A 27,802-nucleotide genomic window follows, 5' to 3' on the forward strand; every position below is an offset into this window, starting at 1 on the left:
GGTGAATACACAGCTATCTTTAGAGTTGATAGTGCACAAGAAATCTCTAACTAGAAAATGGAAAACTATAGACAAAGCAACAATAAGAGAGGTAAAATTAGGAGTTCTGTACTTACCATAACTTGGCAACTGTGTTGTCCATTTTAATTCTTCCTCACTGATGGGTTATAGATCCGATCCTCTGATCACTCTCAGCCACATTTTCCAGATTTCAAATCCTAGTTTTGAGCTCCTCCTTCTTCTCATAATAAACTACACTAATTCCTAAATCGAGTTTGCTACCTATGTCTACTGATTTACAGTCAGGACAGATAAAGTAAGAATTAAAACTCATACCTGGAATTAAAAGTCTGTGTATTGTCCGATATCCTAAAACAGATGAGGCCGGGGGATGGCTGGGAGGGAAGGTGAGGAAGAATGAAAATGGACATCACAGATGCCAAGTTATGGTAAGTACATAACTCCTAAATATGATATTGTCCTTTTCATTCTTCCTCACTGATGGGTTGTGTCCCTACTTACATAACTCTTGGGAGGCCCTAAAAGAAGGATATACCAGGAAACTGACAAACCAAAAGAAGGTCTGCTTCTGGAGACACTGCCCAATTTGTAATGAGTCACTAAGGTATGATTATAGAGCAAGTGACCAAGAGAAATATTACCAAAAGAATGACTAAGTGAGAAAGGCATAAAGGAATCTAAGTATTGGAGAGAGGGAACGCCAGAGCTTTGCTGAATCAAAGAAAGAACTGCTTTTGGAGACAATGCCCAAAAAGAAATCCATCACAAAGGTATAGATCTTTAAGGAAGAGACCTTAGGACCGCTACTGTCAAACGAAGATCAAGATGAAGGCTGATGAGGTAGGTACAGATTTGGTACGAAGGATTCTAGAATGATAATGGAACGTCAATCATTTGGAAATAAGTCTGTAAATTACGGCAGATGGTCCAATTATATGGACTAATAAAAGATTGTCTATGAGGCCAGTATGGATATAAAGAAAGGACTGGTCTGGGGGAACACCCTAAGTTTGTGGAAATAATGTAGGTAGTCTGTCATACAAGGCTTAAAGCCATAAAATACTTCTTGTCTTTCTTTTTTCTTTTTTAAACTGTTCATTGGATCAACGTTCCTTCATAGGTAGGGAGAAGAGAGATTGGACCATCATATTATCATTGAATTTGGAGAAGCCATGCACCTTTAGTTAAAGCATATGGCAATTGAAATACTTGTTCTCTGACAGAAAGATAGGAGATCTGAACTGGACAATATAATTTGTAGATACTAACTCAAAAAGGGGACCTGAGAGATGGGAGCCATAGATTAAATATGCCAGAAGGGGCAAGGGTATAGACCGAGGTCGTTAGCCTAATGGCTAGTGCAGAAAGTACTAGATCAAAGGTAGATAGATGGGGATAGATAAGAGGGAGACAGTCCACAGAGCCCATCTGAATAATGATCTCCCTGGGGTCAGAGTGAAATGTATGTTATGCAAAAGGAAATTCCTAAGGGAGATGTTTCTTGGAAGTCTTGGAAAGTTAAAATAACCACTATTGTGACTGGAGGAGTGACAATCCTTGTAGTCTTCCAGGAAGGACCATAAAAAGCTGGACCATCCTCCACCTCATCTGCACCCTAGAGGTATCAGCTGTATCATACCCACATTTAATAGAATGCCTTGCCATTTGGAATGCTGACCTAATCATGTCTCATCAGTCAGAATCTGAATCATCATTAATTACTCTGGCCATACAATCCAAAATTGAGTGTTCTTATTTGATCACGTGGATCTGATAACTGATTGCTCTAAAGGACAGAGTGGCTGACAAATATTTGTACTATACCTGTCCATGGCTCTATTATGCTTGTCATTAGGTAAAGCATTGGTAGAGGGCAACAATTTAGATACCTTGCTGGTTCTACAGAAATCACAACAGGCTTAAATGGAGGACTTCTATACATAAACATGAAAGACTCTGGAACTTTATAAAATGGGTCATGATTCTTGCTTGCTTTCTCATTTGAGATGTTCCATCATGTTTTAAGTGGTGTTTCCACATTTGAGCTCCTCACGGGGAGAATAACAGGACAAAGTGTCATTCACTTCTGACTCATAACCCAAGGATGCATGAAGTTGTGATACATAATTCAACCCCTCGCACTCCCAGTCTGAAGAAAGTCCTTCCCTCAGAGGATGAATTCCTCTTCCTTTTATGAGGGAGACAGAAAAGTCATGAGGGCAGCCCTTTGGAAAAGTTATACCACTCTTCTCCAACATCTTCAACAAAAGGATAAGCTGTATCAGGAGGAGATAAATGCTTGCTTTTTGTCTCCTCTTCATAGGAGTTTCCAAAGAAACAGTGCGAGGAAGAGAGGAAGCCGCACGTGCCTCCATGAGATTAACTGGGATGTCTTTCCAAACCATTATCTGAGGAATTCTCTCTGCTCCCTCAGAAAGAATCAGCCTAAGTTTTCCCTTTGTGACCAGACTGATCACCTTGTTGTTGTGGAAGTGCTATGACCCTGCACCAATTTGGTCTCCTGAGGGGGGGGGTCCAAACAGCAGTCACAGGTACAGTAGTCAGTCAGAGAGTTAATCTAGTGCCTCAGTGCAGACAACTGACTCCAGAAGTTTAAGAGAAACAGGGGTCTTTGAAACTGACCTTTTCTTTTAATTTCCTTTCTTTTCAGGCTGAAGGGGGATGGCTCTAGAAGATTACTCCGAAGTTATTCTAACGTGTGCTAATACTGATGTCTCTTAGTTTGGAGATAAAGCTTTAAGAAATTGAGCTGATTTTTAATGGCCTCAGGCCCAAAGGATTTACAGATTTAACACCTTCAAAACTGTATCCAGGGCCTAGACAAAAACACAGTGAAAACCTATATCTGTAGAGTACATCTGTCAACTGCAGAGACATTTACTCCTATCTTCTTGATAATAAAGGCAAAATTGTACTACAAAAAAAAAACTAAGGTAATAAGGAAGGGATCTCAATGAGGTGCTTGCCTGCCAAAATCAATTGTGGATGAAACTAACAATACAGTAGACAGGCCACAATGTAGACAAAATCAGCATTTATGGATCTGATGGCAAGTTTTGAGCATTTTTGTTCTTGTACTTCTCTTAGGTATTAACACATATTCTTGTGCATAGGCCACAGGCTAGATGTATGGCATATGAGGAAGGTGGCAAAGCTTTTGTAGATAGCTGGATGTATATTATTTATTTATTTATTTTACATTTGTTAACCGGGAGAGTCCGACTGGATACATGTCCATTTTCAGCGGAGGCCCGGGGAGAAAAGCTCCAGGTACATAACAGACATATGAACATTGTTAATGCAAAAAAAGGAAGATAGTTGAGTTCTAAATACAATATAAAGATACATTACATCTTGGGAAAAAAATAACAGCAGCATATATAAAAAAAAAAAAAACATAGGTCAGTTACAAAGGTGAGGCGCCTTGTTAAAAAGCGGTTAAGGATAGTGAGGATATCCTTGGTAGGCTATGTCCCATAATGGAGGATACTGCAAAAGTGAGCTAGTGAAGAATATCTGTTAGCAATCAGAAACAGAACTATGTAGTACAAAAATTGGCAATATGCGATTCTGTAATGCAAGTTGACCTTGAAGAGGACACTGACAGGAACAATGCACCCTAGACATGTATCTATTTAATAAAGATAGATAAAGTCTGAAGTAATCCTGTGCAACTACTAAGATTTGTTATGCAGTGAACATGAAACAATATGATCAGTAATTAACTCCTGATCTCAAATTATACTGCAAATAATTACTTTGTGTGTTTAACTATTTTTTTTAATGAGAAATGCTATATCAACTTTGGGATTAAGACTAGATAGAACAATTGAAAGTGATAACGGATTTACATACTTAACAATGGTGAGTTATTGATAATTCGCAGAAAGCTTTTGTTATCTGACATGACACTAGTTTATTGTATAAATACATAATTATACAAAGATTGTATCAGCAATTGGTGCCAAAATGCATCCATGGGGATTGTACAATGTGTCAAAATGAAAATCTGTTTATTAAAAAGCCAAATACCAAAGCAAATAATTCTAAATACATAACATTTTAAAAATTTCATATTTAAACACAATTATCATCAATGTGTTTATTTAGAACTGGTGAAACACTGGCTCTTTTTATTTTATTTATTTATTTATTGACATTTGTTAACTGGGTTTGTCCAACTGGGCTTGTGGCCCATTTTCAGTGGAGACCAGAGGAGAAAAGCTCCAGTAGTACATTTTTAAACAAGTACAATTTTAAACAATATTGATATAATAGCAGTTATAGCAAAAAGATTCACATATGTTGGGTTACATGCATAAAGTTAAAGTTGCATTAAAAAGAAGCTAAGTAACAATTTTACACTGATATAGTTCAATAGGTCAACAATAAATTTTTTTTGTTTGTAGAAAATTGTACGGTCCTTTTGAGGGTACATAAAGGGAAGGAAGACTAGGTGTGGTCACGGCAAGGGCAGGTTCTGAAATTCAGAAAATAATCTTTTAGATCATTTTTAAAGTGTGAGGTGTGGGAGACTGAATGTAAGTCAAGGGGAAGTTTGTTGCAAGCAAGGGAGTGTTTGTAGAATAATTTGCCTACTGACCTTTTTGGGTGGTAGATATCAAGTAATTGTTGGTTAGCAGTACGGAGGGTCCGGGATGGGATGTAAATGGAGACTAAGGAAGATACAGATGGACAGAAGGAGGGTTTATAAGAATAGAGTGTAGCATATGAAATTGATAAGATAGCAGGAATTGGGGAAGTTCAAGTCACTGAAGACAGTTTAAAGAAATGCAGTGGTGTGAGTTGTACGGGGAGTTAGTAATGAATCTGGCTATTTTATGGTGTGTATGTTGGAGTTTGTTTAGAGTGGAGGCCTGAATATTGGTAAAAACTGGGGCAGTGTATAAGAAGGAGGGGAGGAGGAGTGCCTGGCCCAGGGTAAGTATAGATTCAGGGGTTAGGAATTTTTTTCTTCAGATATAGCAGATCTAGTTTCTGGTTTGTTTTTTTATACATTGGAGTATGTGTAGGTTGAACTTCAGTTCGTCATCGATAATGACCCCTAGGAGTTTTGTGTGGGTGGCAGGTTGGATAGTTGTATTGTTAGAAGATTTAATAAAAAAGGAGGTTTTGTGATGAGAAAGAGAACAGGGAAGGAAAAGTAGGAGTTTGGTCTTTTTGGGATTTAGAATCAATAGTTTGTGAGAGAGCTATTTGTTCAGTGGATAAGTAGGGCCTGTTGGGTCAGGGAGTGTAGTTCAGGAATGTTATTTGAGATGGATACAAGTGTGGAGTCGTCTGCATGCTGAATAAGGGAGGATTTTTTTGCATGAGGTGTAAAGATCATTGGTGAAGATGTTAAACAAAAGGGGTCCCAAGATGGAGCCTTGGGAAACACCAGTGGAGATGGGAAGGAAAGGTGAGGAGGATGAGAGCCATTTTTACAGATTGTTCCCTGCCAGATGGGTAACTATTAAACTAGGCAGGTGCAGAGGGGGATAGGTGGAGATTTGCAAGCTTGGATAGTAGTAGAGGATGAGAGACAGTATCGAAGGCTTTGCAGAGATCTAGGAAGAGCCAGGAAATTAGTTTATTGTTGTCTAGGGCCTCTGCAATGATATGAAAGAAGGAGAGGAGGGCAGTGGTAGTGCTGTGGTGAGGATGAAATCCATGTTGGGTAGAGGTAAGTAAGTGGTGTGTGAGGAGGTGATTGAGATGCTGCGAGTGAATACATTTTTCTAATATCTTGGAGAGGGGGGACAGAATGGCAATGGGTCTGTAGTTTGACGGGTCAATGGAGTTTCCACCTTTATCAAGAGGGATAGTAAAGAAAGATTTCCAAAGGGTGGGGACAGTTGATTCCCGAATAGAACGATTAATTAGTATAGATCTAGGATAGGCAATTGAGTCAGCAGCAAATTTGAGGAATGTAGGAGATAGATTATCAGTGGAAGGAGAACAAGGTTTTAGCTTGAGTAGTAGAGATTTGATGTAAGTAATGGGAACTGCGTCAAAAGAAAACAAAGTTGTGTTAGTGGGACTTGGAGGGGTGGGTGTCGAAGTATAGTTTGGCTTAGAGGTTACCAGATTTTGGATGGAAGAGATAAAGTATTTATTCAGGAGGGTAGCTGTTTCCTCAGAGGAAGAGTTAGGGTATGGGGAGGGATGAGAGGGCTTTCCAGAATAGTGGATGTTGTTGAGAGTTGACTGAAATTTTCAAGGATTGGATTTGTTAGCTAAGCAGAGCTATAGTATAACTTTTTGTCATTAGTTGTATGTTTTTTTGCAAGGTTCCTCATTTGCCTGTATTTTTGAAGTAGAGGTGGTTGTTTAGTTTTAGTCCAGGTTTTCCACGCACTATCTATGTTTCATAAGGGATCTAGTCTCCTTGGAGAGCTAGGGAGCATGATTTGATTTTACTCTGATCTTCCTAGAGGGAGCTAAGGAGTTTAGAGTACTCATGAAGATGCTATTGAAAGTGCTTACAGCATTGTTTAGGGGGAGGTGTTTTAGGATGGACCAATCGATGTTGTGGAGAATAGAGTTAAATTGGGATGAATTGAAAGTCGATGGTTTTCGACAGTCTTTGATAAGGTGGGGGTTTAGGAATATGGGAGTATTGTCATAAGATGGTGGGAGGGAGATGATCACTGAAGGGAAGACATCCTTGATCAGTATCAGCAAGAAACTATGATCCTTCATAAAAATCGGCCAAGGCGAACTTTGAAAGAAAACTTGCCAAGGACTCCAAAGATAACCACAAGGCATTCTTTAGCTATGTCAAGAATCTAAGTGGCAATGCTCAGATCTGCTCGGAGTTAGTGCAAAATGGCACAAAATACACTGAACCAACTGATATTGCTAACATCCTGGCAGACAGGTTCAGTGTAAACTTCACCCCCCTCTCACCCCAAAAGGGCCCTTAACCATACCAGAAGACTGTAGAGACCCTGAAATCACAGACACTCAGGTTAAAATAGCCCTCTCCAAAGCCAAAAACACAGCATCAATGGGACCAGACAGTGTCCAAGGCTGCATCCTACACAAGCTCAAAGACGAACTAACCCCTCACCTAAACACACTGTTCAAACTCAGGCTCTCCACAGGCTATGTACCCATAGAGTGGTGCACAGCAACGGTTATTCCGCTCCACAAAGGTGGAGCCACAACAGGCCCCAGGAACTATCGCCCTATAGTCCTGACTAGCTTGGTCTGCAAGGCTATGGAGCGCATCATCATGAAACTCATTAACAGAGACATTGGGAACCTCCAAACACTGGACCCTACCCAATTCGGCTTTGTTAAGGGCAGATCATGCCTCCTAAACCTGGTGGACTTCTTTCAGACAGTTACCACGGCTATAGACGAGGGAAAGGTGGTACACACAGCCTACCTAGACCTCGCAAAGGCCTTCGACACCACTCCCCATTCTGGAATTATAGACAAGCTCACCAGCCTGAACATAAACACCTATGTCACAAGATGGGTTGCTAATTGGCTCATGGACAGAACCCACATGGTGAGAGCTGCGGGAGCTAGGTCTGACTCTAAACCGGTTAAAAGTGGTGTTCCCCAGGGATCAGTCCTAGGACACCTCCTGTTAGGCATATACTTCTCAGAGGTACAGACAAGCAAAGGAGGACTATGGCTGACCAAGTTTGTAGACAACTGCAAACTAGGGGCTAAAATTGACTCACCGGCTGACACAGACATCCTCCAAAAGAGTCTCACTGAGACGGATATCTGGTGTCAAAATCATGGACTCAAGCTAAATGCCAAAAAGTGCATAGTTATTCCCTTTGGAAATAAAGTACCCACAAACTACCACATAGGTGGCAGTCCCCTAAATATGGAAATCTCTTATTGTCATCTGGCAAAATAATTTTCTTAGTTTTGGTATACAATTCAAGTCAACTGCTCTAACATACAATTTCACCATTCAATAACACAATTAATTTATACATATTGTCATTCTTCATTTTAACTGCTTACATGTGTGGTGTCCCCTTTCTGGGCCAGGAATCAAACAGCCTGAATCCTCACCACTGGCAGTGGAGAGGGTTGTTCACTTGGAACAAAAATGGATACACCTAGTATTCCCAGATGCAGCTCTCTGCATCAAGTACAATTTCCCTAGCACCCTCTCTGTGAAACCAGTGCTTTTGTTCCTGCTCCAAACAGCAGAAACACTCACACCTGCGTGTGCACATACATACATCTGAAAAAGGGTGGCACAGATTTACTAGCTATTTTCCCTTCTGCCTAGACTATAATGTAGTTGTACTGCTACTAGACACTCCAAAGCCAACTACACAAGCTCTTGCATGGGTACCCAATTATACTGAGTGAAATTAACATTAATACAAATGGTAGTTTGACCAACAGCAAGGCTTTCAGGAACAGCCAGAGCTGTCACCAAATATAAATACTCTCAGAGATTAAAATGTTCTCTAAAAGACCAACCACAATGAGAAGTTTAAATACATTTAATAATAAATAAGAAAATAACATGAAAATACTAAATATTTATTTACAATAAACGCCAGAGTTTAAATCACAGGAAATATTAAAACAACACTGATGAACAGATTCACACAGATACAGCAAAACAGTACTTAAGTAATCTCACTATTTTCCTGACTAATCTAAGTAATTACTACTCCCTGGTTCACTTACGAGAGCAAAGCAAGATCAAGAGGGTGAGGGCTCCTCCTTTGTCAGGCTCCAAACACAGAATGTTCTGAGACTTCTCTCTCATCTGGTATTAAAACATAATTTTTGTCCTAGATTACAAAATGATGTCATATACATCTGGTCATCTGACATCTGGTTCCCATGCTATCCCCGTTGCTAGAAACTGAATCAGAAGTTTGCACATATGTGTCAATAATACCCACACAAAGTTTTGCTCAGATCTGTTGCAGCTTCTGGAAGTCATAACATTTCAAACTTCTACCCTTCCAGAGTAGCAATCAGTACACTGCTAAAGACAATACAGAAGGCTTCCTAGTGCTTGTTTTCCCATACATTTTGTCTCTGGCTGCAATCAGAACTGTAACATACAATCTTTATGGCCTAAATTAAGTAATTTAATTTCTATTTTTCAAAGTTAACTGGAGTTTAACTTAACCTCTTCGCTTCCAGTATCCTCTGTTAATGTATATATTTAATCATTTACAATATAGTACAGTCTGATATACATGTATATTTCTTTCCCGTCCAGCAGGACACAATGTGGATGCATTTTTCAACACAAGCATCTGTACAAATCAGTTTGATATACAAATTACATATAATTCTTTACAAAATTCCAGCTAGCTGTGCTGGCATATGTCACACATCCACTGCCCTACTTCTCTTGGCATAGCTGGCAATACCCCACAACTTCACATCATGTTCATAAATTCTTCGTGAAATTTTCTTCATGTCCTTCCTCCAAAAACATTCACAGGAAACATTTTCTATATGATGTGTAAAATTCGCATAGAAAATTATGTCTATATTACCAATGTCAAAAACTAGTGATGTATCAATATATTTTTATTGCTTGCATCATCCACACTTAAAAGTACCTTGTTTACGTATTGTCTGATCTAAACTCACTACAAAATTTATGAAGAGGAAAATGGAATTAAATGAGAAGGTATTTTTTTTTTCAAAGAGGATAGCCATTAATCATCATGAATGAAATTACTTAAAATGGTTACTAAGCCAGCGTAATGGCAGAGGTAAGATAACTTCAAAAGGTAAATAGTTGCATTAGTGAACATGTTTAGAGCTCTCCTTGGTCTGTCACATATGTTGACAGTCCATTCATTAAATATGTGATTTCTTCCAAAGGGAATGCCTTTTTAGATAACAGTTACCTAGTGAAAAATTTCATTTATTTGTCTTCCGGGGTAGAGCACCGATCGCCACGGACCCTTTTTACATTTAACTCCGGAGCTGTGTCTTCCTCAGAATCACACAGTTAGGCACCAGAGGCAGAGGGACTCAAACCTTGTACATCTGGAACAAGAAAAACAGCTTCTTAATCCTCTAAGCAAACTGTCAGAAACCATTACTGGCACAATGCCTAGATTTCTGAACAAGAAAGGTTTAATTCTGAAAACCTTGCTGGTTTACATGCATGGAGTACTTTGTGTGGAATGTGCACGCAATGTAAATATGGCCCATTGTTTGAAGTCAGCAACATGGATAGAATCTTTCAGGCTAAGGGTTGTTTTACATGTAGTATGAGAAATGTCTACTTAGCAAAATGCATTTCCTGTGGAAGTTTTATGGAGGAAAGACAACTAGGAAACTTTCACAAAGACATAACCCTTTATTACTTAGATCCTTTAGCTAAAGAGATAAAGGATTTACAAATTCAGGGCTATACTTAGTGCGGCAGCCAAGAAAAATATCTTGTAGTTAAATACTGAAATTGACATTATTGTGTTGTGGAATACTTTAAGACTGCTTCAAATATTTTCAGGGTACAAAAGAAATGAAGGCAAATAAAGGCTATGGCAGTAAATTAAGTGCCTACACGTGAGTGAGATCAACAATGCCCATATTTATGGTGACAAGCATATGGACTAAAAAAGACCCCAGCTGTGGCAGCTAAAGATGTGAGGTAAGAGAACAATCAGAAGAGATTAAAAATGAATAAGGGAAAAGATTCAAACAAATTACAAAAGAACAATGGGAAGAAATTTATAAGGCTGCTAGGCATGCTATGAAATCTAGAAGATTATCCGTTAAAGTCAAAGAAACATTATCATTTAGACCTGCATATACTGCAGCTAAATGAAAATGTTGCTTCGTTCCCACTGCAAGAAACATACATACAGTTACAATTGAGTAATACAGGACAGACACTTACAGACATTACATGCATAAAATGTGTCATTTAGGGTATTGCACAAGTAAATATTGCACAAACTTGAATTGCACTAAAGTACCGGTACTAGTAGTAGTGATCTTAGAATAAATGGACATGAGAGTACTGGATTAGTCAAGAGAATATTCAGTTAATTGCTTGAGAGAGCAGAATGGCTTCTGGCATGCCTGTTGAGTTCAGCAATCTGGTGGAGAAGGGGAAAAAGCTTCTATTGAGCCTGGAAGTCTTAGAGTGCATGCTGCGTTAACGTCTACCCGCTACCCACGGAAAGGTGGGAGAACATACCACAAGCAAGGTGAGTATAGTAATTTATTATCTTTCTAGGTCTTCCAATACATCAAAATTCATGCAAGTCATCCAAAGATGCCAGTGAAGAGCCAATGATTCTTTTTGCTGCTGTTACTATTTTCTGGAGAGCCTTGTGATTTGAGGCATTATGGTTCCCAGACTATACAATGATGTTGTTTGTCAGTACGCTCTCGATGGTTCCCCTATACAAGGCTTGGAGGATGGACTGTGACAGGTTTGCTTTCCTTAGCTTCCATAGGAAGTGCAAACATTGCTGCGCTTTTTTGACAGTGTAGTTGGTGTGCACTGACCAAGACAGGTCCTCTGATGTGTACACCGAGGAACTTGGTGCTCTTGACTCTTTCTACTGCTACTCCTTTGATTTCCAGAGGTTAATGTGCTCCCTGAGACCTAAAGTCCGCAATTAGTTCCTTGGTCTTGCTGACATTCAATGCCAAACTGCTGCTGTCACTTCACTCCTATATGCGGTTTCCACTCCGTTCCTGACAAGACCTATGACTATGGTGTTGTCTGTGAACTTGATAATCTGGCTGGATTCATATCTGGCTACAAAGTCAAGTGTAAGCAAGGTGATATACTAGAGGACTCAGGACAGAGCCCTATGCTACACTGTGTTCAGAGTTATGCTTTTAGAGTGATTATTTCCCACACGTCTGTTGGAAAGTCTAGGATCCAATTGCACAAGGGGGTGTTGATGCCCAGTTGGATTAGTTTCATCACTAGGTTCTGGGGAATGACAGTATTAAAGGTGGAAGTGAAGTCGATGAATAACATCCTGACATAACATTCCTTATGTTCCAAATGAGTCAAGATTTCATGAAGTGCTAAAGAGATGGCATCTGCTGTGCAGTGGTTTGATCTGTAGGCAAAATGCAATGCATCTAGTATTGCAGGTATGCTTGCTGACATGTGGTCCTTGATCAGCCACTCAAAGCACTTCATTACTGTCGATGTTAGAGCAACTGGCCAATAACCATTCAGACTTGCTGGTTGTGGTTTCTTGGTTAAGGGAATGATAGTCATGTTCTTAAAGCATCTTGGTATGAATGCTAAACACAGTGATGTATTGAAAATGTCTCTGAGTACCAATGCCAGCTGTGCAGCACAGGCTCTAAGAACCCTTCCCATAATGTTATCCAGATCAGCTGCTTTCCATGGATTAACTCATCTCACAGTTTTCATACATCAGATGTACTGAGGCATAGCACTTCCTCATCCTGACCGACAGTTCATTTGCCACAGTTTTGTTGTCTGTGTCAAATCTGATGAAGAAGCTGTTTAGTTCGTTTACGAATTCTGTCCTGTCGTCACACTGGGTGGATACAGGTTTGTAGTCAGTTATGACTTGTATGCCTTTCCACAGACGTCTAGAGTCCCTTTGGTCATTAAATGACCTGAATGTTTCTTCCATATGTTATCTTTGCTTCTTTTGTGCCTTGTTTAGGTTTGCTCTGGCCACCCTTAGGGCATCCTTGTCTTTAGATCTGAATGGTGCATAATGTGCCTTTATAAGCTTGTACACCTCACTGGACAGCCATGGTTTTTGGTTTTCATGTATGGTGTGTCTTTGGTAGTTGTCACATCATCCACACATTTTGAGATGCAGGCCATAACAGATTCTGTATATTCGTCCAGGTTTATTTGATGATTCATTGTGGCTGCCTCCCTGAATATTGACTAGTCTGTTCTCTTGAAGTAGTCTTGCTGCGGTTTGTATGCAGGAAACAACATGATGGCAAGATGATCCGAGTAGCCCACATGTGGATAAAGTGCTGCCTCAAGTTGGTGGAATCCTTATCTAATGTATTCTGCCCCTCTAGTCGTGAAGTTCACATGCTGATGGTAGTGGGGTAGTACCAATTTCAGGTTGGCTTGGTTAAAGTCACCGGACGTTACATGGGCAAACTCTGGGTTCCTGTTCTGGAGTTCACTTATGGACTTGGTATAGTGTGGCAAGTGCTGCACTGTGTTTGCACTGGGTAGAATGTAAACAGCTGTTAAGCTCACTCCATTAAACTCTCTAGGCAAGTAATAGGGCATGCATTTTAGAGACAAAAATTCAATGTTCTTTGAGCAGTGTGAGGCAACCACCTTGCAGTTAATACACCAGTTGCTGTTCATGTATATACATACACACCCTCCATGAGATTTGACACAGAGTGAATGAATTCTGTCAACACAAAATAATGTTATTCCCTCTACATTTACTGTGCTGTCATTTATGCTGGAGTTGAGCCAAGTTTCAATGAACACAAATAACTGCTTCTCACCATATGTGTAGAGTTCCAACCGTAACTAATCCATCTTACTCTCTCTCTCGAGAGCGTACATTAGCCAGCAGTAAGGAAGGAAGTGCAAGCCTGTGTGGATTAGCTTTAGGTCTGGCTGTAATTCCTGCTCTGGCGCCTCTTTCTTGATCTTTCACATCTTTTCGTTTTTCTGCATCTACCAGTAAGTAGACTTCAGACAGTTTTCTCTTCAGCAGAAAGCAGATGCTGGAGATGAGAAGGGTGTGTCAGAGGAGACTGAGAACACATTTTGTGGGAACGTGTGTAAGTTAACATAGAATAACCATTCCTTGAAGAATGCCCCAACACAGTTGTTGGGGGAGCATATACTATCTAAGCAGATGATACTACTGAGTTGGTGTCTAGGTTTAGAATTGTTGAGCCATAGTAAAGCCATATTAAGCTAAATGTTATTATCAGTCAAAAAAGCAATTACACGAATGTGAAAATTAAAGATTAAACCAGATGCAAATGACATACTGAATACTGTAAAGGAAATAAAAGACCTAGAGATGGAATTACTAAAAGTAAGAGGAAGTAATTTTCATAAGAATAAATGGCACATTTGGGAACAATTTATACAAAATTATGCTCAAATAAATTAAGGTTGAAGTGTTTGAGTATGTTCTAATGCATAAGAATAAAAGAACAAAGCTATGACATGAACTGTATGTATAATGCATGTCTATACTGGTAAGTGGTACTGTCATCTTATTTTCATAACTATTAAAGAGTGTGAGTTCATGTTACAATTATGTACAACAGTGTCACAGACTTGAGAGATATCTAGCTCCATGCTCAGTGGACAAAAGAAACTGCTTACTCTTCCCATTAACCGAATGCAAATGCACCACCTTCCTGTTGCTATACACCAATCCTAAGTTCAATAATTATGTTAAGCTACCAATTTTCCAAAACTAATGCTTAAGCAAACTATACATTTACTAATTACAATGTTTTGTCTGTACTTTTCTGCTGAAGGCAGAATGGTAGACCATCTATCTGTTACATAATAGTATGTGGCCATCAACATGCTCTGCTGAATTTGATTTGCTAAATATATGAACAAAATGCTGACAACATAGTAGGAGGTGTACACTTAAGTTCTGCATATCTGACACTTGTTATCAAATATGAGTGGAGACTGTTTTTAGCAGATGTTCCCATGCTGTCTTCTCCACTTGTAATGGTGAACATGGAGTCATAATATAAAAGCCAGGAATGGTGGAAAAGCATCCATAATGAGAAGGTATAATGGGCGTGGTTATAAAGCACACTTTTCTTCCTTGCAGCATTTACTGCTGCTTTTCAATAGTTTTAAAGCAACACTGATCATTTCAGGGACAGCTGGTCAGCCTAAACAGTCTCTCAACTAAAACTTTTACCTCATTTTTACGGTAAACCTCCTGAACATATACATCTCCATGATAAGGTCTGAGCCCCCTGCAACTCACTACTTTTTACACAGAAAGACAGAAGTATGAAAGTCAGTTTTGCCAAACTGCCACCAAGACAGCTTCTCAGCATCTACCTATCTTTCACTAACAGGTCATCACAGAAGTGGCTTACTCCTTTCTACTAAAATGAAAACTGCTTTCTCTGTAGAGAAGTAATTAAGTGCTGCGAGAAATTTGTAACACCTAACAAAACTTACTATGTAACAGATGACCACTTCATTTACGACGACATTGCAAAGTTTCACGGCATGGTTAATGTTTCTAGAGTTTTACTCTATTTTCCTGTCAGAAGGGAATATGTGGGGATCTTTTATGCAATAGAGGATATGGTTAGGATATGAAGGGGTCTGGTATGCGATATAGGATATCTTGCTTTGTAGATTTAGGAAATGAGATTTGTGACATCAACCAATTTCTCTAATCCTACAGTACAAGATATTTTATGTACTGCACAGAACCAAGCCCCCATATATTCTATTTACCCATTTTTTGTTTTCTTTTTGTTATGTACCAGAAGTGCTTCCATTTATCTTTACTGGGCTATAATTGCCTTGGTTTCTACTGAAGAGAGCTTTAGGAAGTAAGTGAAGGTTTTTATGAAAGGACAGCCTTGTGAGCAGTTTTCTTCAGTAGTTTTTAAGGTAAACTTTAATGTTCTTTTTCTAAAGTGACAGATCACTATATTATGCATTTTTGTAGTTTAGTATGATTTATGTTAGAATTTAAGTTCTATAGTTTAGCTTTTTTTTTTTTTAACGCTAAATTAGAACAAGGTCTGTTTTGCACGTTTTCTGATTCACTATCGATAGTCATTGTTTTCCTCTCTATTATTTTATTTAGTTTTGCTTCTGTTTAGCCTAAGTGGCAGACAGGCTGCTTCACTTCTGTTTGAATTAATTTTATATCGAATGGGTTTATTTTAGATGGGTTCTGTTGGCACTGTGCACAATTTTATTTAGCATTATAAGCTGATGGTAGATATGAGTTTAAGGGGTAACTCTGTGTATATTAAGAGTGTTTCTTGAGGTCTCATTGCTTTTTTCCCCCCAAGTAAAGTGTGTAAATTTCCACAAATTTCAGATTTTAGTACCCTGATGACATGTCAAAGGTGTAGATAAATTTTTGATGCACCATGAATGTAAAAACGCTGATTAAACAAAAGGTAGATAAAATGTATCTGGTAGTGTATCAGGCATGGTCTTTTACCAATCTCTATCTGGGGTTCACAATCTAGCTCTATATGTCTATACAATTATACACACGTACACATTTTGAAGTGTGTGTGTGTGTGTGTGTGTGTGTGTGTGTGTGTGTGTGTGTGTGTGTGTGTGTGTGTGTGTGTGTGTGTGTGTATATATATATATATATATATATATATGTATATGTGTATATATATATATATGTATATATATATATATATATATATATATATATATATATATATATATATATATATGTATATATATGTATATATATATATATATATATATATATATATATATATAGATAGGGGTTCCACCTTTGTAAAAGCCCCAAGGTCATTAGCCTAATAACCTCTTATGATATACATACATATACACACACACACACACATTATATATATATATATATATATATATATATATATATATATATACTCACACCCCCCCAATTTCATCTATCTACGTGTATGCACGTATACATACATATACATACATATATATATATATATATATATATACATACACACACACACACACACACACACACACACACACACAATTTACTATAGCCAACAATTAGCAGGTTCACTAAAACAAGAACTGACTGGAAGTTGAACTAAACCTTGGAACTTGAAGCTTTCAGGCAGAGATCTTACCAAACCGCTAGACTGACGCTCAAATAGAGGTAATGCAACAATTTTTTTAAGTACCATTTACACAATGAGATTTCAATATCTCAAGAAACTAAAAATGTGGACAACAAAAAGAATGCGGGAGGGGAGAGGAAATGGGGAATTTGGGAAATTCTACCATTGAAATCTTCGCAACTTTACAAATTTATCTTCACACCTAATGGAAAGTTAATGAAAGGAAAAGTGCAATCATTCTAAACCAGTATGTATAATGGGAAGGGGCAGGTAGCCATATGGGATAAGAATAAATCATGAGCAGCTCTTGTACTGTAATACATATATATCTCATTTGTCCAGCCTATCTCTATCTTAAAGTGGCATATGTACAGCATACAGAAATGGGTACTGGTAGAAAATGTTGTTTGGGAGACTGGCTAAAATGCATCTTTTCATCTGAATCAGTTTTCACCTACCAGACTTTCAATACAGAGGTTCAGTGAATCATGTCATAACAAGAAGGAAAAGAAATAATATCAAGATCAGAACTGTGCAAACAGCAAACAACTTGCAGGTTCACAATTTAGGAGCGTTATTCTTTCTGTAGTGTGTGATCTCCCGCAGCCATTTCTCCTTTAAATCACTATCTATAAATGTGCATTCTCTAGAATGGGCTAGCTTTGCGGAATAATCTTGTTCCTACAACAGAGTGCCAGAACACTCAACAAGGATTCAAGATAGCATTCGTCGATCATGTCAAAAAGAAAAATAACCTGTAAATGCTCTAAAGGCAACAGAAATGCTCATAACTGGTTGGCAATGGGAATTCCTTTAATCTGCATTCCTGCTGTTGGTGCCTCACTACTGTATGTGGATGTAAGTTTTGTGTTTATTCATCTCTATTATATGAAATATCTGTTTGTTGCGTCTTTCGGCTTTTCCCGGTTAGGGGTCGCCACAGCAGAACTCTGGTCCGCTAATGATTGGCAGCAGATTTTTACGTGCCAAGTTGCCAGCTCTGACGCACAACCTTCAACGAAGGTACGCCCATTCATGCATGTCTCCACACAGAAGACACTCTAGCTGAGAATCGAACAGGACAATGTCTTACTGTGAGGTGACAATGCGACCGCAGCACCACCACCGCAGTAAAATGTTGCATCTTTCGGCTTTTCCTGTGAGTTGTGTAAAGTTTAATTTATTGCATTTACTTCTTATTCTCAACAAGTACTTTTGTTTCCTAATACACTATTTACCCTTTCAGTGGCATTTTTGTTTTCATGAAGTTGAATGATTGTACTGTATATCCATTTTACTCTTACCTCAGTGCCTGTATCATGGCTGAAAACGGTCTTTGCACAAGTCCACCTACCAGGTTACCAAGCAGTAAGAAAATAATTAAATAAGCTTAAACAACATCTAATAAAACTTCAAACATTACTCTTTGCAAAGAGAGGAGAAAAAGAAAAATACTCTGCACTTTTAATCATTGGGTCCAGTCTTTTGGAACTCATTAGCATGAAACTTTACATACACTCAGCTGTTCTGCGACTCACAGAAAGTTTATAAAAGACTAATGTGTTGGTTAATTTTATGATAATTCATCTAATCCAATTCTGGGTCACTGGAGAGGGGGTGGGAAGCTGAAACCTATCCTGGTACTTAATGGCAGAAAGGCAATTAAACAAACCCTGAACAGGGTGCCATCTGCAGGATGTATGCACCCCCCCCCGCCCCCACATTCATTAAATGCATATGTATGGGCATTTTGAAGGCACGCTAATTAATATACTGCACATCTTTAGAATGTGAAAGGAAGTAAGCACTCAACAAATACTCATAGCAAGATGTGTAGGCTGCACACAGAAGGGACCCCAGCCAAGAACTAGCATTAAATGCTGTGTCACAGTATATATCATGCACCTTAAATTGTTGTTAGTCGTTAAAAATTTTCTTTTAAAATCTGTTTTGACTTAAAATTAGAATATCTGTCTGCACCACTGTATAGGTACACCATGTAAAAGAAAGGAGAGAAAATGTTAATCTTTTACCTCTTCTGCTTCTGTGAGGAATTTCTGATAGTTTCAAGTTCTGATAGAAGAGAAGTGATCTGGTGGAAAAAACATTTTTGCATTATAAACCTTGTTCAGTCTAGAATGCTTTACTGATGCTCATTCAAATTAACAGACACAAGGAATGTAACTGTCAGGATTATGTACGATGAACAGAAATGCCTCCAGAAAATAATAAACTGCAAAACCTGTTACATAATGCAGACAGAACGAAGGGAAGCTAGGAATTACTGCCCATGAAGTAGTTATTCAAGTATACTTATCTTAACAAAAGACACTCAAATAATGGAATTGGTGCTACAGTATCACATCCCCTATCCAACACAACTAGACAAAGGCAAAGGTCTGCCCTTAAAACCTGACTTCTAGGGTTTCTGTAAGTCCCCGGATTGGAACTCTGCTCCATCCAGTGCCCATACAATGCATGACATTTGGCTAAAAAGGACAGCAGCCTGCTCCAGTTTCACCTTAGTGTCTATACACAAGACATACGGTCAATCTTCCCTTGTTTCCTCAAGTCACTTTGAATGGTTAGTATCCAATCTTTTGGAATTCATTAGCATGAGACTTTCCATACATTCTGCATCTCCCAGATACTTTATAAAAGACAAATATGTTGCCTCAGTATAGTGGAAAGGGAATTGGTGAAAACACCTTTAAAGTCCTGAGACACAGCTCTGTGAGATATTACTTCTGCTCAATATCCATACAAGAAGTAAATGAAAAGTGGAGAATGGCAATAGCTCCTTTCAGAGCATAAGCAAACAGTAGAAGGCATATGCAGAAAACGGAAAAAGAAACAAAGGACTCATTCTATTTTCCTCCCAAGTTATTATAATAGACAAAGTGTAAGACAGATATGAAGATGCTATGGGGTAAGGTGGAAAATGGGTGGCAGTTTATACTGCAGCAGTGATTCTGTCATTTGAACTGTTAAGATGAATATACTTGGACAACTGTAATACATTCATCAAAACAATTACTGCAGTAATCACTCCTAAATCATGTGATTACTAAATAAATTAGCCAACCTAGTGACAATCAAAGCCAAGGGGAAGTGGACAAAGTATGCCATTAGAGGACTACAACAGCAAATCCTGCCCTGCTTCTGGGCTGTATATTCAGTCTATAGTACTTGGAGAATGGCTGGATGGTGGAACAAGTTGCTACCTCACAGATATAGAGCACAGACATTTAAAAAAACTGCCTTTGGCAGCTGCTGCCTTAGTGAGATGTGCTGTTCCTTGCCCTTTAAATGTTCTTGCACGATTCTCAGAAAAAAATCAGTGCAGTTAGCCAGTTAGAAAGTGCTTGTTCTTACAGTGGTTTGCCTTATTTACTTACCATAAAGGAGATATGTTTGGTGTACCTGAAAGCCCTTGTTTTTCCCTAAGTAATGCATTGATTTTACTGATTTATTTATTCAATAACTAAGTTGGTACTATTTACATGCTTATACTTGGACTGCACAATTAGTACCTTTGTTACAACACAGATGCCACATGTTTTACGGTGAAGGAGTTTAAAAGTTTACAGTCAGTGAGTGTAAGAGAACTGTCATCTGATCATTCTGTGTGCTGATGCAATAATTTTTTCTAGCTTATCCATTTTCAAAACAGTACAATTATGTTCTCTCTAAAGGTATTCAAGGAGCTTTTTTTTTCCTGAAAACTGGGTAAAAGTACAGTTGTGCAAATAAACTTACCACAGCAGTAAATGCTTGAATGATCACTGCTGCAGTAACCTTAGCTATATATGGGTTATATCCTGCCAAGGGTATAACACAGCCAGCCTACTTCCAAAGCTTAAGGGCACCTTCCACTCAAACTGTTAGGCAGCCAAACTGAACTACTTTAAAACATAGGTTTGAGCACCAAGCATATCAGAGCTTTCATGCCAACAGACAGTGATGCTAAACCCTGACAGGACATAGCTAGCGTATTCTAAAAAAGATAGATTGAGGGAGGGAGTGGCTACTGCAGCAGTGATCATTTGAGCATCTACTGTTGTGGTATGTTTACTGTACTATGTTCATCATATTGATCACTGCTGTAATAGACTTAGCTATATGGGTAGATTACAATATTTTGAAACTGGAGTGGGAAGGCTTCAGAAGCCCTTGGAGAATGGTCCTAGTAAAGCCTACTCTAGATAGAGAAAGCATCAGGCTTGTAGTGCTTTGTAGAAGTATGCACAGAGGACTAAGTTTCTGCTTCTAGAACACTTCTAGAATCCAAACCTTTCCAAAAAGCTACAGAAGAAGCCAAGACCTTCTTCGAGTGAGCCTTAACCCTGCCTGGAATGATTTTGTTGTAGTGAGAACAACAAATGGCAATAGCCTGGGACAACCATTTGGAAATAGTTTGTTTTGACACAAGTTGTTCCCTCATACACATACAAGAAATGAGCAACTGATTCAAGATCTAAAATATTTTGTTCTGTCAAGATAGTACCAGAGTCGTCTGTGGAGATCCAAGGTATTGAGAATCCTTAATCCCTCATTTTTAGGACAAGGAAAGAAAATTGGGAGGTGGATATATTAACACTTTAGGCATAAAAAAATAATTTCTCAAAGAAACCCTGTCTCTATGGAAAATGAGACAGGGTTGACTCACTGTAAGAGCTTGAAACCCAGATCCTATTATTGCAGAGGTCAGACTAATAAGTAAAACTGTTTCCATGTTAAGAACCTCAGGCTATCCTGATGAGGTGGTTCAAATGAAGTAAGTGTTAGCTTCTCTAACACAAAATGAAGATCCCAAGGAACAGCCACCAGTTTTCTTGCAGTCCTCTTATGCAAAACCTCCTTCATGGTCAGACATGATGAAATGGCCAATAAATTAACCTTGTTGGAGGAGTAAGGAAGGCCAAAGGATAACAACTCACACAAATACTGTAAAACCAGAGAAACACTAACCTTGAATTGATGCTGGTTATGTTGTTGGCACCAACTAAAAAATCTTTTCCATTTGCTAATATAATATTTTCTAGTAGCATGCTTTCTTGCCTCATTCGGTACCTGCTGCATGTCCTCAGTAAACTGGTGCCTAAAGGAAATTAAGACCTTATCATCCAAGGCAGTCAGATGAATTTGAATGGGGTTGGGTTCTATGAAATACCCCATTCTTGTGTGAGTAGATCTGGTCTGTGAGGAAGCTTGTGGTAATGCCACTAGTCAATTCCAAAAGAAAGGAGAACCTCTGTTGTCTGCTGTAGAAGGAAGTCACCACAATTATCTTGGGTATTCCTTAAGAGTCTTCATTAGTACCCTGGATATCAGTGAAAAGGGAGGAAAAGCATAAAGAAACATTCCTGTCCAATGAAACTGGAAGGCATCTGTCTTCCAGGCCTTCTTGCATGGTGTTTTGGAGCAGAATGTTGCAAGTTGATTGTTCAGAGAGGAGACAAACGGGTCTAGTTGAGTAACTCCCTACTGATGAATCAAGCTGCTGGAAGACCCTTGATCTACTTTCCATTTGAGAGTGCTTCCCTTTGTCCTGCTCAGCTTGTCTGACACACAGTTTTGTTCCAATGGGATACAGGATGCCTGTAGAATGAGACTGTGCTGTAAAGATATATCCCAAGCTGACATGGTTAGTCTGCAAAGGGGGAGGTAAGACCTAGTTACCCCTTGCTTGTTGATGTATCAAGAGTGTGGTATTGTCTGTAGAGGTCCCGGGGACGAAATATGATTCAGAGAGTTGAATACCTTTATTAGAGCAAGCATCTCTTTTATATTTTTGCCCTGGTGTCTGTTGTTGGTGTCCCACACCCCCTGCACTTTTATCACTCTGGAAAATGCTCCCCAAGCAAAGTCCAGGGTAACTGTGGTGACTGCTTTGGAGCACAGTGGAGAAGGGGAGACCCGAATTTAGGGATATTTACTGTTGCTGCTGACAAATCCCAGAACTTGTATTTGAAAAGATAATGGGTGCTGGTGCAAGGACCGCGACCAGAGAGACTTCAGATAGTACTGATTATATCTTTGTAATGTGGAGTCCTCCAGGGGTATCATGAGAATCACAAATACCAAGTGGCCTAAAATCCTGAGGTATTCCCTCTCATTGACAAAGTCTGAGACAAAAACTCTAGACATGTATCCATTTTCTTTACTGTGAAAGAATATCTCTGAACTGTGGTGTCTAGCTTATACCCCATGATCACAGCCCTGTGTGATAGAATCAAAAAAAGAGTTGATTGTTCTCTTGGAATCTCATCTTGTTTAAGAGAGCTTTCACCCAGTGAGACATTCCATTCTCTATGAAAAAAAAACTTTGCAAAGATAATCAAGTCTTCTAAATAAGGAAAATGGGAATATTCTGTAGCCTGGCATGAGCTATAAGACAGTTTGTGAACACTCTTGGTATAATGGATAGCCCAAAGGGTAAGGCAGAATACTGACAATGTCATCTAGACAAAAAAAAAAAAAATGAAATCTGGATGCACAGGGTTGTGATAGTAAGCATCTTTTAAATCTAGTGTTACCAGGAAACATAAATACGAGGTTGTGAAATGACATAATTCTGAATCTAGGCACAATCACACATTGATTTAGGAGAGAAAGATCCAAAACTAGTTTCCAAGCATTTTCTTTCTTTGGCACCAAAAACATCGTTGACTAAAAACCTTTTCCAAACTGGGAAAAGGGAACTGGCTTTATTACTCCCTGACACAATATGCATGTTGAAGGACAGGAGAAGAGACAGAAGTTTTTTTTTTAAAACAAGAAACATCTTTATTAAATTATCACGTATGACATAGGCAATTGCACATTTATACAAATGAAGATAAACTATACTGACAATTTCAGTTCCAAACATACATCACTTATAGTCATTTTCAGTCAAACATTACAAAACCTTCTCTTAAAACCTCATTCCTCCTCCAAAATACTTTTCTGCATACATCGTTCCCATAATTCCCATTTTTCTACGTAATTTGCTCCTATCCTTTTCTAAAGATCCCACTTCCAGTTGTTTTACCTCTGTCACTATATTCACTACGTGTAGTACAGTTGGTCTAGACTTTGATTTCCATTTCCTAGTGCTTGTATTTTTGGCAGCCACCAGAATTATATTCAGCAAGGCTTTATTATGTCTAGCCAATTCTGACCCTGTATCACAGTTCAAAAAATCATTTCATTTCATTAGTTACACCAATTTGCTCAGCCGGTGCTTCTACCAGAGTAGTCTGCAGGAATTTTTAAAGTCTGCCAACTCATTATACTCCCAAAAAATATGTTCCCAGTTACCTTTTCTTCCCTATCACAACTCCAACATCTGCAGTCTACCTGAGGAAAAATTATTTGGACTCTGCTTGGGCTATAAAAATACCTATGCAAACACTTCCAAGTAAAGATCCTAAATCTTCTATACTTCGTTGCATATTTGGGAGCTCCCCCCCATGGTTTCTTTGTGAAGTGCTTATCCAGTCTATCTTCCCAATTATTTCTAACCTTCTCTGATTGATTTTATATGCCCTACTAATTACCCCTTTTTAACAACAGCTAAACTCTACCTGTGCTGATCTTTTACTTAGGATCCCTATTATTTCTCTCTCTTAGCCTATACTCTGATATCAATTGCTAATAGGGAAGGCAATCTCCCAATACTTTGGTTCTTGTGCCAGTTTTCAACAGCCCCCTCTTGCTTATTCTCTGCACCCCTAAACTGCAGTCATCCATATTGGCAGAACTTCCTTTCTCCATCCCCATGCTGGCTTAGTTCTTAGAATACTTTGTTACTTTATGAATACAATATTCAGCATGGTTTCTGTTATTACCCTTAATGATCTGCAGCCATAATCCAAGTCTCTCTTTGCTTCTTGAGCACCCCCCCCCCGTTTCATCATCCCGTTCCACTTTAAATTATAGCTTTCTACTTCTGCTGCATATAGGACCCTAGGGGGAAAGAGAAAAGTCTTATCTCAACTCAAATATGGACTACCCATTATAGCTGTAGCCTCAGAGAAAAATGCACCATTTTACAAACCATCTCCAATACAATCTTCCCGTTCATTAACTCCCCAGTACTGAACACCACTCCCTAACTTTTGCCAAAGCTAAATGTTTCCCAGTACATTTGACAGCCAACCTGTTACTAGGATCACTAATTTATAAAGCCTTTTCTCCTAAGACATCATCCCCTCTAACTCAAACTTTTCACCAAACCCCCCAATATATAATCTCAGGAGTACCTCAATCTCAACCCACCCCACTAACTCCAAAGAGTAAACTTTATTGCCCTGACCATGCATTCTCCAGCCTAGCACCTAAACTATGGAACTCCATTCCTGTTTCAATCGAAGAGGACCAAAAGTAGTCAGACTTCAAACAATAGCTCAAAGAATACCTCTTCACCCAAGCAAAGGGCAACTGCACTCACTCAAGTTATATGAAACACACACACACCTATCTTTACTCCTGTTTCATCCTTCCTCATCTCCTTACTTACTGCCTCTCATTTATCCTTCTTCCCGCTTCTCTTTGCATCCCTCTCACACTTCCTTTCTACTCCTCTTCCCTCTACATGCCCCTCTTACCTTTTCTCTGACTTCTCCCCATGGTATCCTTTTTTGCAACTATTCTCACTTGACTCTTCTAATGTCTTCATACCTCTCCGTATAATGATATGCTCTGTCATTACGGCTATGCTTACCACAAAGCTCTTTTAAGCATAACTTCATTTTTCCATTGTCATTGTAAACTGCTTCTTGAACTAAAGAACTAAATACTGTAGCATGTTCTTGCATCTGTAAATATGTGTGTGTGTGTATGTGTGTGTGTGTGTGTGTGTGTGTGTGTGTGTGTGTGTGTGTGTGTGTGTGTGTGTATATATATATATATATATATATATATATATATATATATATATATAGTGATCCTATTCACCTGGGCTGTGCCTGCAAATGGTCCATTGAGATCAATGCACTATCACGGTAAACAAATATAAGTAAACACATGGTCACTTAAATAGTAATTCTGACTCATTGGCCTGTCCTTTGTTTTGCGGAGTTTGTGAATTCTTTTTGCAACTCCACCATGCCATTGCTTTGTAAACTTTTATCAGCATTTTGTTGAGACTGTTTATTTTGCCTCTTACAAAACTGGACAAGGGATTACAGAATCTCTTGGAAAATTTGGAAAAGGAGGGCAGAAAAATCTTGGGAGATTCCCTGGATCAGCTTACCCCTGTCATCACACTTTTTAATACCCTCTTTTGCAAAGGGACTAAAAACTAAATCTCTATCTAAAGGAGAATGTAAAATCACATTTTTCTCATCATCTGAGAGTTTCTGAGAATGCTGCCAGGCAAATCCCCTCAAAACATTACCACTTGCTGTAGTCCTGGAAGTAGTATGAACAGAGTCAAACACACACTGTAAACATTGAGTAGTGATTTTATTTATTATATAAAGCAGATTTTTCTTCATAAGAAAAAACTGCAGACAAAACATTCCTCATACTTTCACAATTAAATAAAGTTTAATATAAGAGCCTGAATTCAAAATTCTGAAAATCAAAGTTGCAAAAACATGCACTCCCCCCCCCCCAATACTTATCAATTATTTTTCCATCATTGTCAGAAAGAGTAGGATTCGAATTAACTAAATATTTATCATTAGTAAGATTAACTAAAGATATAGCTGCTGAGTCAGGTTTGGAATGAGTGTACAAAAACTTAAAAGAATGAGGAAATGTATACAATCTGTCTTTTTAGGGGCAGCAGGCTGACTATCAGGAAAACTGCAAGCAGTGACAAATCCTCCAGTGCTGACAACACTGGAGGAATAAGAGAAGGTTCTAGAAATCCCATTTGTAACAGCTCACAGTATTTTCTGAGGGACTGAAAACACAAGCACATTCTGGAAATAGTCTCAAAGAAAAAGAATCCTACAGGAAGAATCAGATACTGTGCTCTTCTCTGAATCAGAAATCCAAGGAGAAAACCCTGCATCTGTCCCTTCAACTTCCTGTCCGGATACAGAACCTCTTCAAGAGGCATCCTTTCTGTCTCTTACCAGAAAGCACCTTATAAGAAGGATCAATAGCCTGAACTAGACGCCAAGCCAGATCTAGTAAACTACTGCTGTCCATAATACTTTGAGCAGGAGGAGATGCACATTTAGTTTTTGGTTTCTTTTTGACAGGAAAAATGAGGTCAACAGGGTTCTTGATTGCAACAGCAGACAAAAGTAGCTCTTCCTTGCCCACTGAATGTATCCCAAGAGGCACAGATGATGTGACTAACTCCCAGTACACAGTGACTGTAGATGCTATATCAGAGAGATCTGGGGTAAACGAGTGATCCAAAGAACCAGAACTGGCCACAGCAAAGTTACCCACCTGTGGCTGAGGCAAACTGCTAGCTTGTTGTGGTGGCAAAAGCTATTTGCTTAACTTTTTCTTTTTGTAGTTGGAAGAAGGACTGACTGTGGGACTCGCAGTTTTGTTCCATGGTCAAGAAGAAAATGGTGCCCACTTTCCCATGGAAAACAAGCACAGGTCAGTAAAATTTTAAGTTGTAAAAAGTCAGTTTTTTACAACAAAAACACAGTAAAAGCACCTTAATACAATTTGCCAAAGCCCCTGAAAAGTAAAATAAAAACACGGTTTATGCACAGAAAAAATAGCTTTCAACTACTTTTAACTACTTTAAAAATTGACAGAAAAACAGTGTGTACCTGTAAGTAGAACTAAGTCTTGTGACAGTCCATTAAAACATAAAAGCCTAGATAAAAACAACTTTCTTAATTGGGAAAGTATATTTAAAGAATAAATTAAAAATGTGGAAGGCTTACTTATTGGCCTGTGCTGTCCCATTGCTGAGCAAACTGTCAGTCCTTGAAAGCCCACACAGGAGTGCTCTCTTAGGAGAGAATGGCACTCAAACTTGCATTACAAGTCAACTCGGATC

General features: G+C 38.7%; 1 protein-coding gene across 1 annotated transcript in view; it reads right to left on the reverse strand.

Annotated features, from left to right (window-relative positions):
* Positions 1-27,802, reverse strand: part of TTF2 (transcription termination factor 2) — a 618,261-nt gene that overhangs the window by 75,687 nt on the left and 514,772 nt on the right. The window contains exon 8 of the mRNA XM_044071547.1: positions 18,867-18,925. Coding sequence (XP_043927482.1) covers positions 18,867-18,925 — 59 coding nt within the window. The remainder of the gene's footprint in view (positions 1-18,866; positions 18,926-27,802) is intronic.

This window comes from Protopterus annectens, chromosome 5.part0 (genome assembly GCF_019279795.1).
Source record: "Protopterus annectens isolate FY-2018-M chromosome 5.part0, PAN1.0, whole genome shotgun sequence".
NCBI classification, from domain to species: Eukaryota; Metazoa; Chordata; order Ceratodontiformes; family Protopteridae; genus Protopterus; species Protopterus annectens.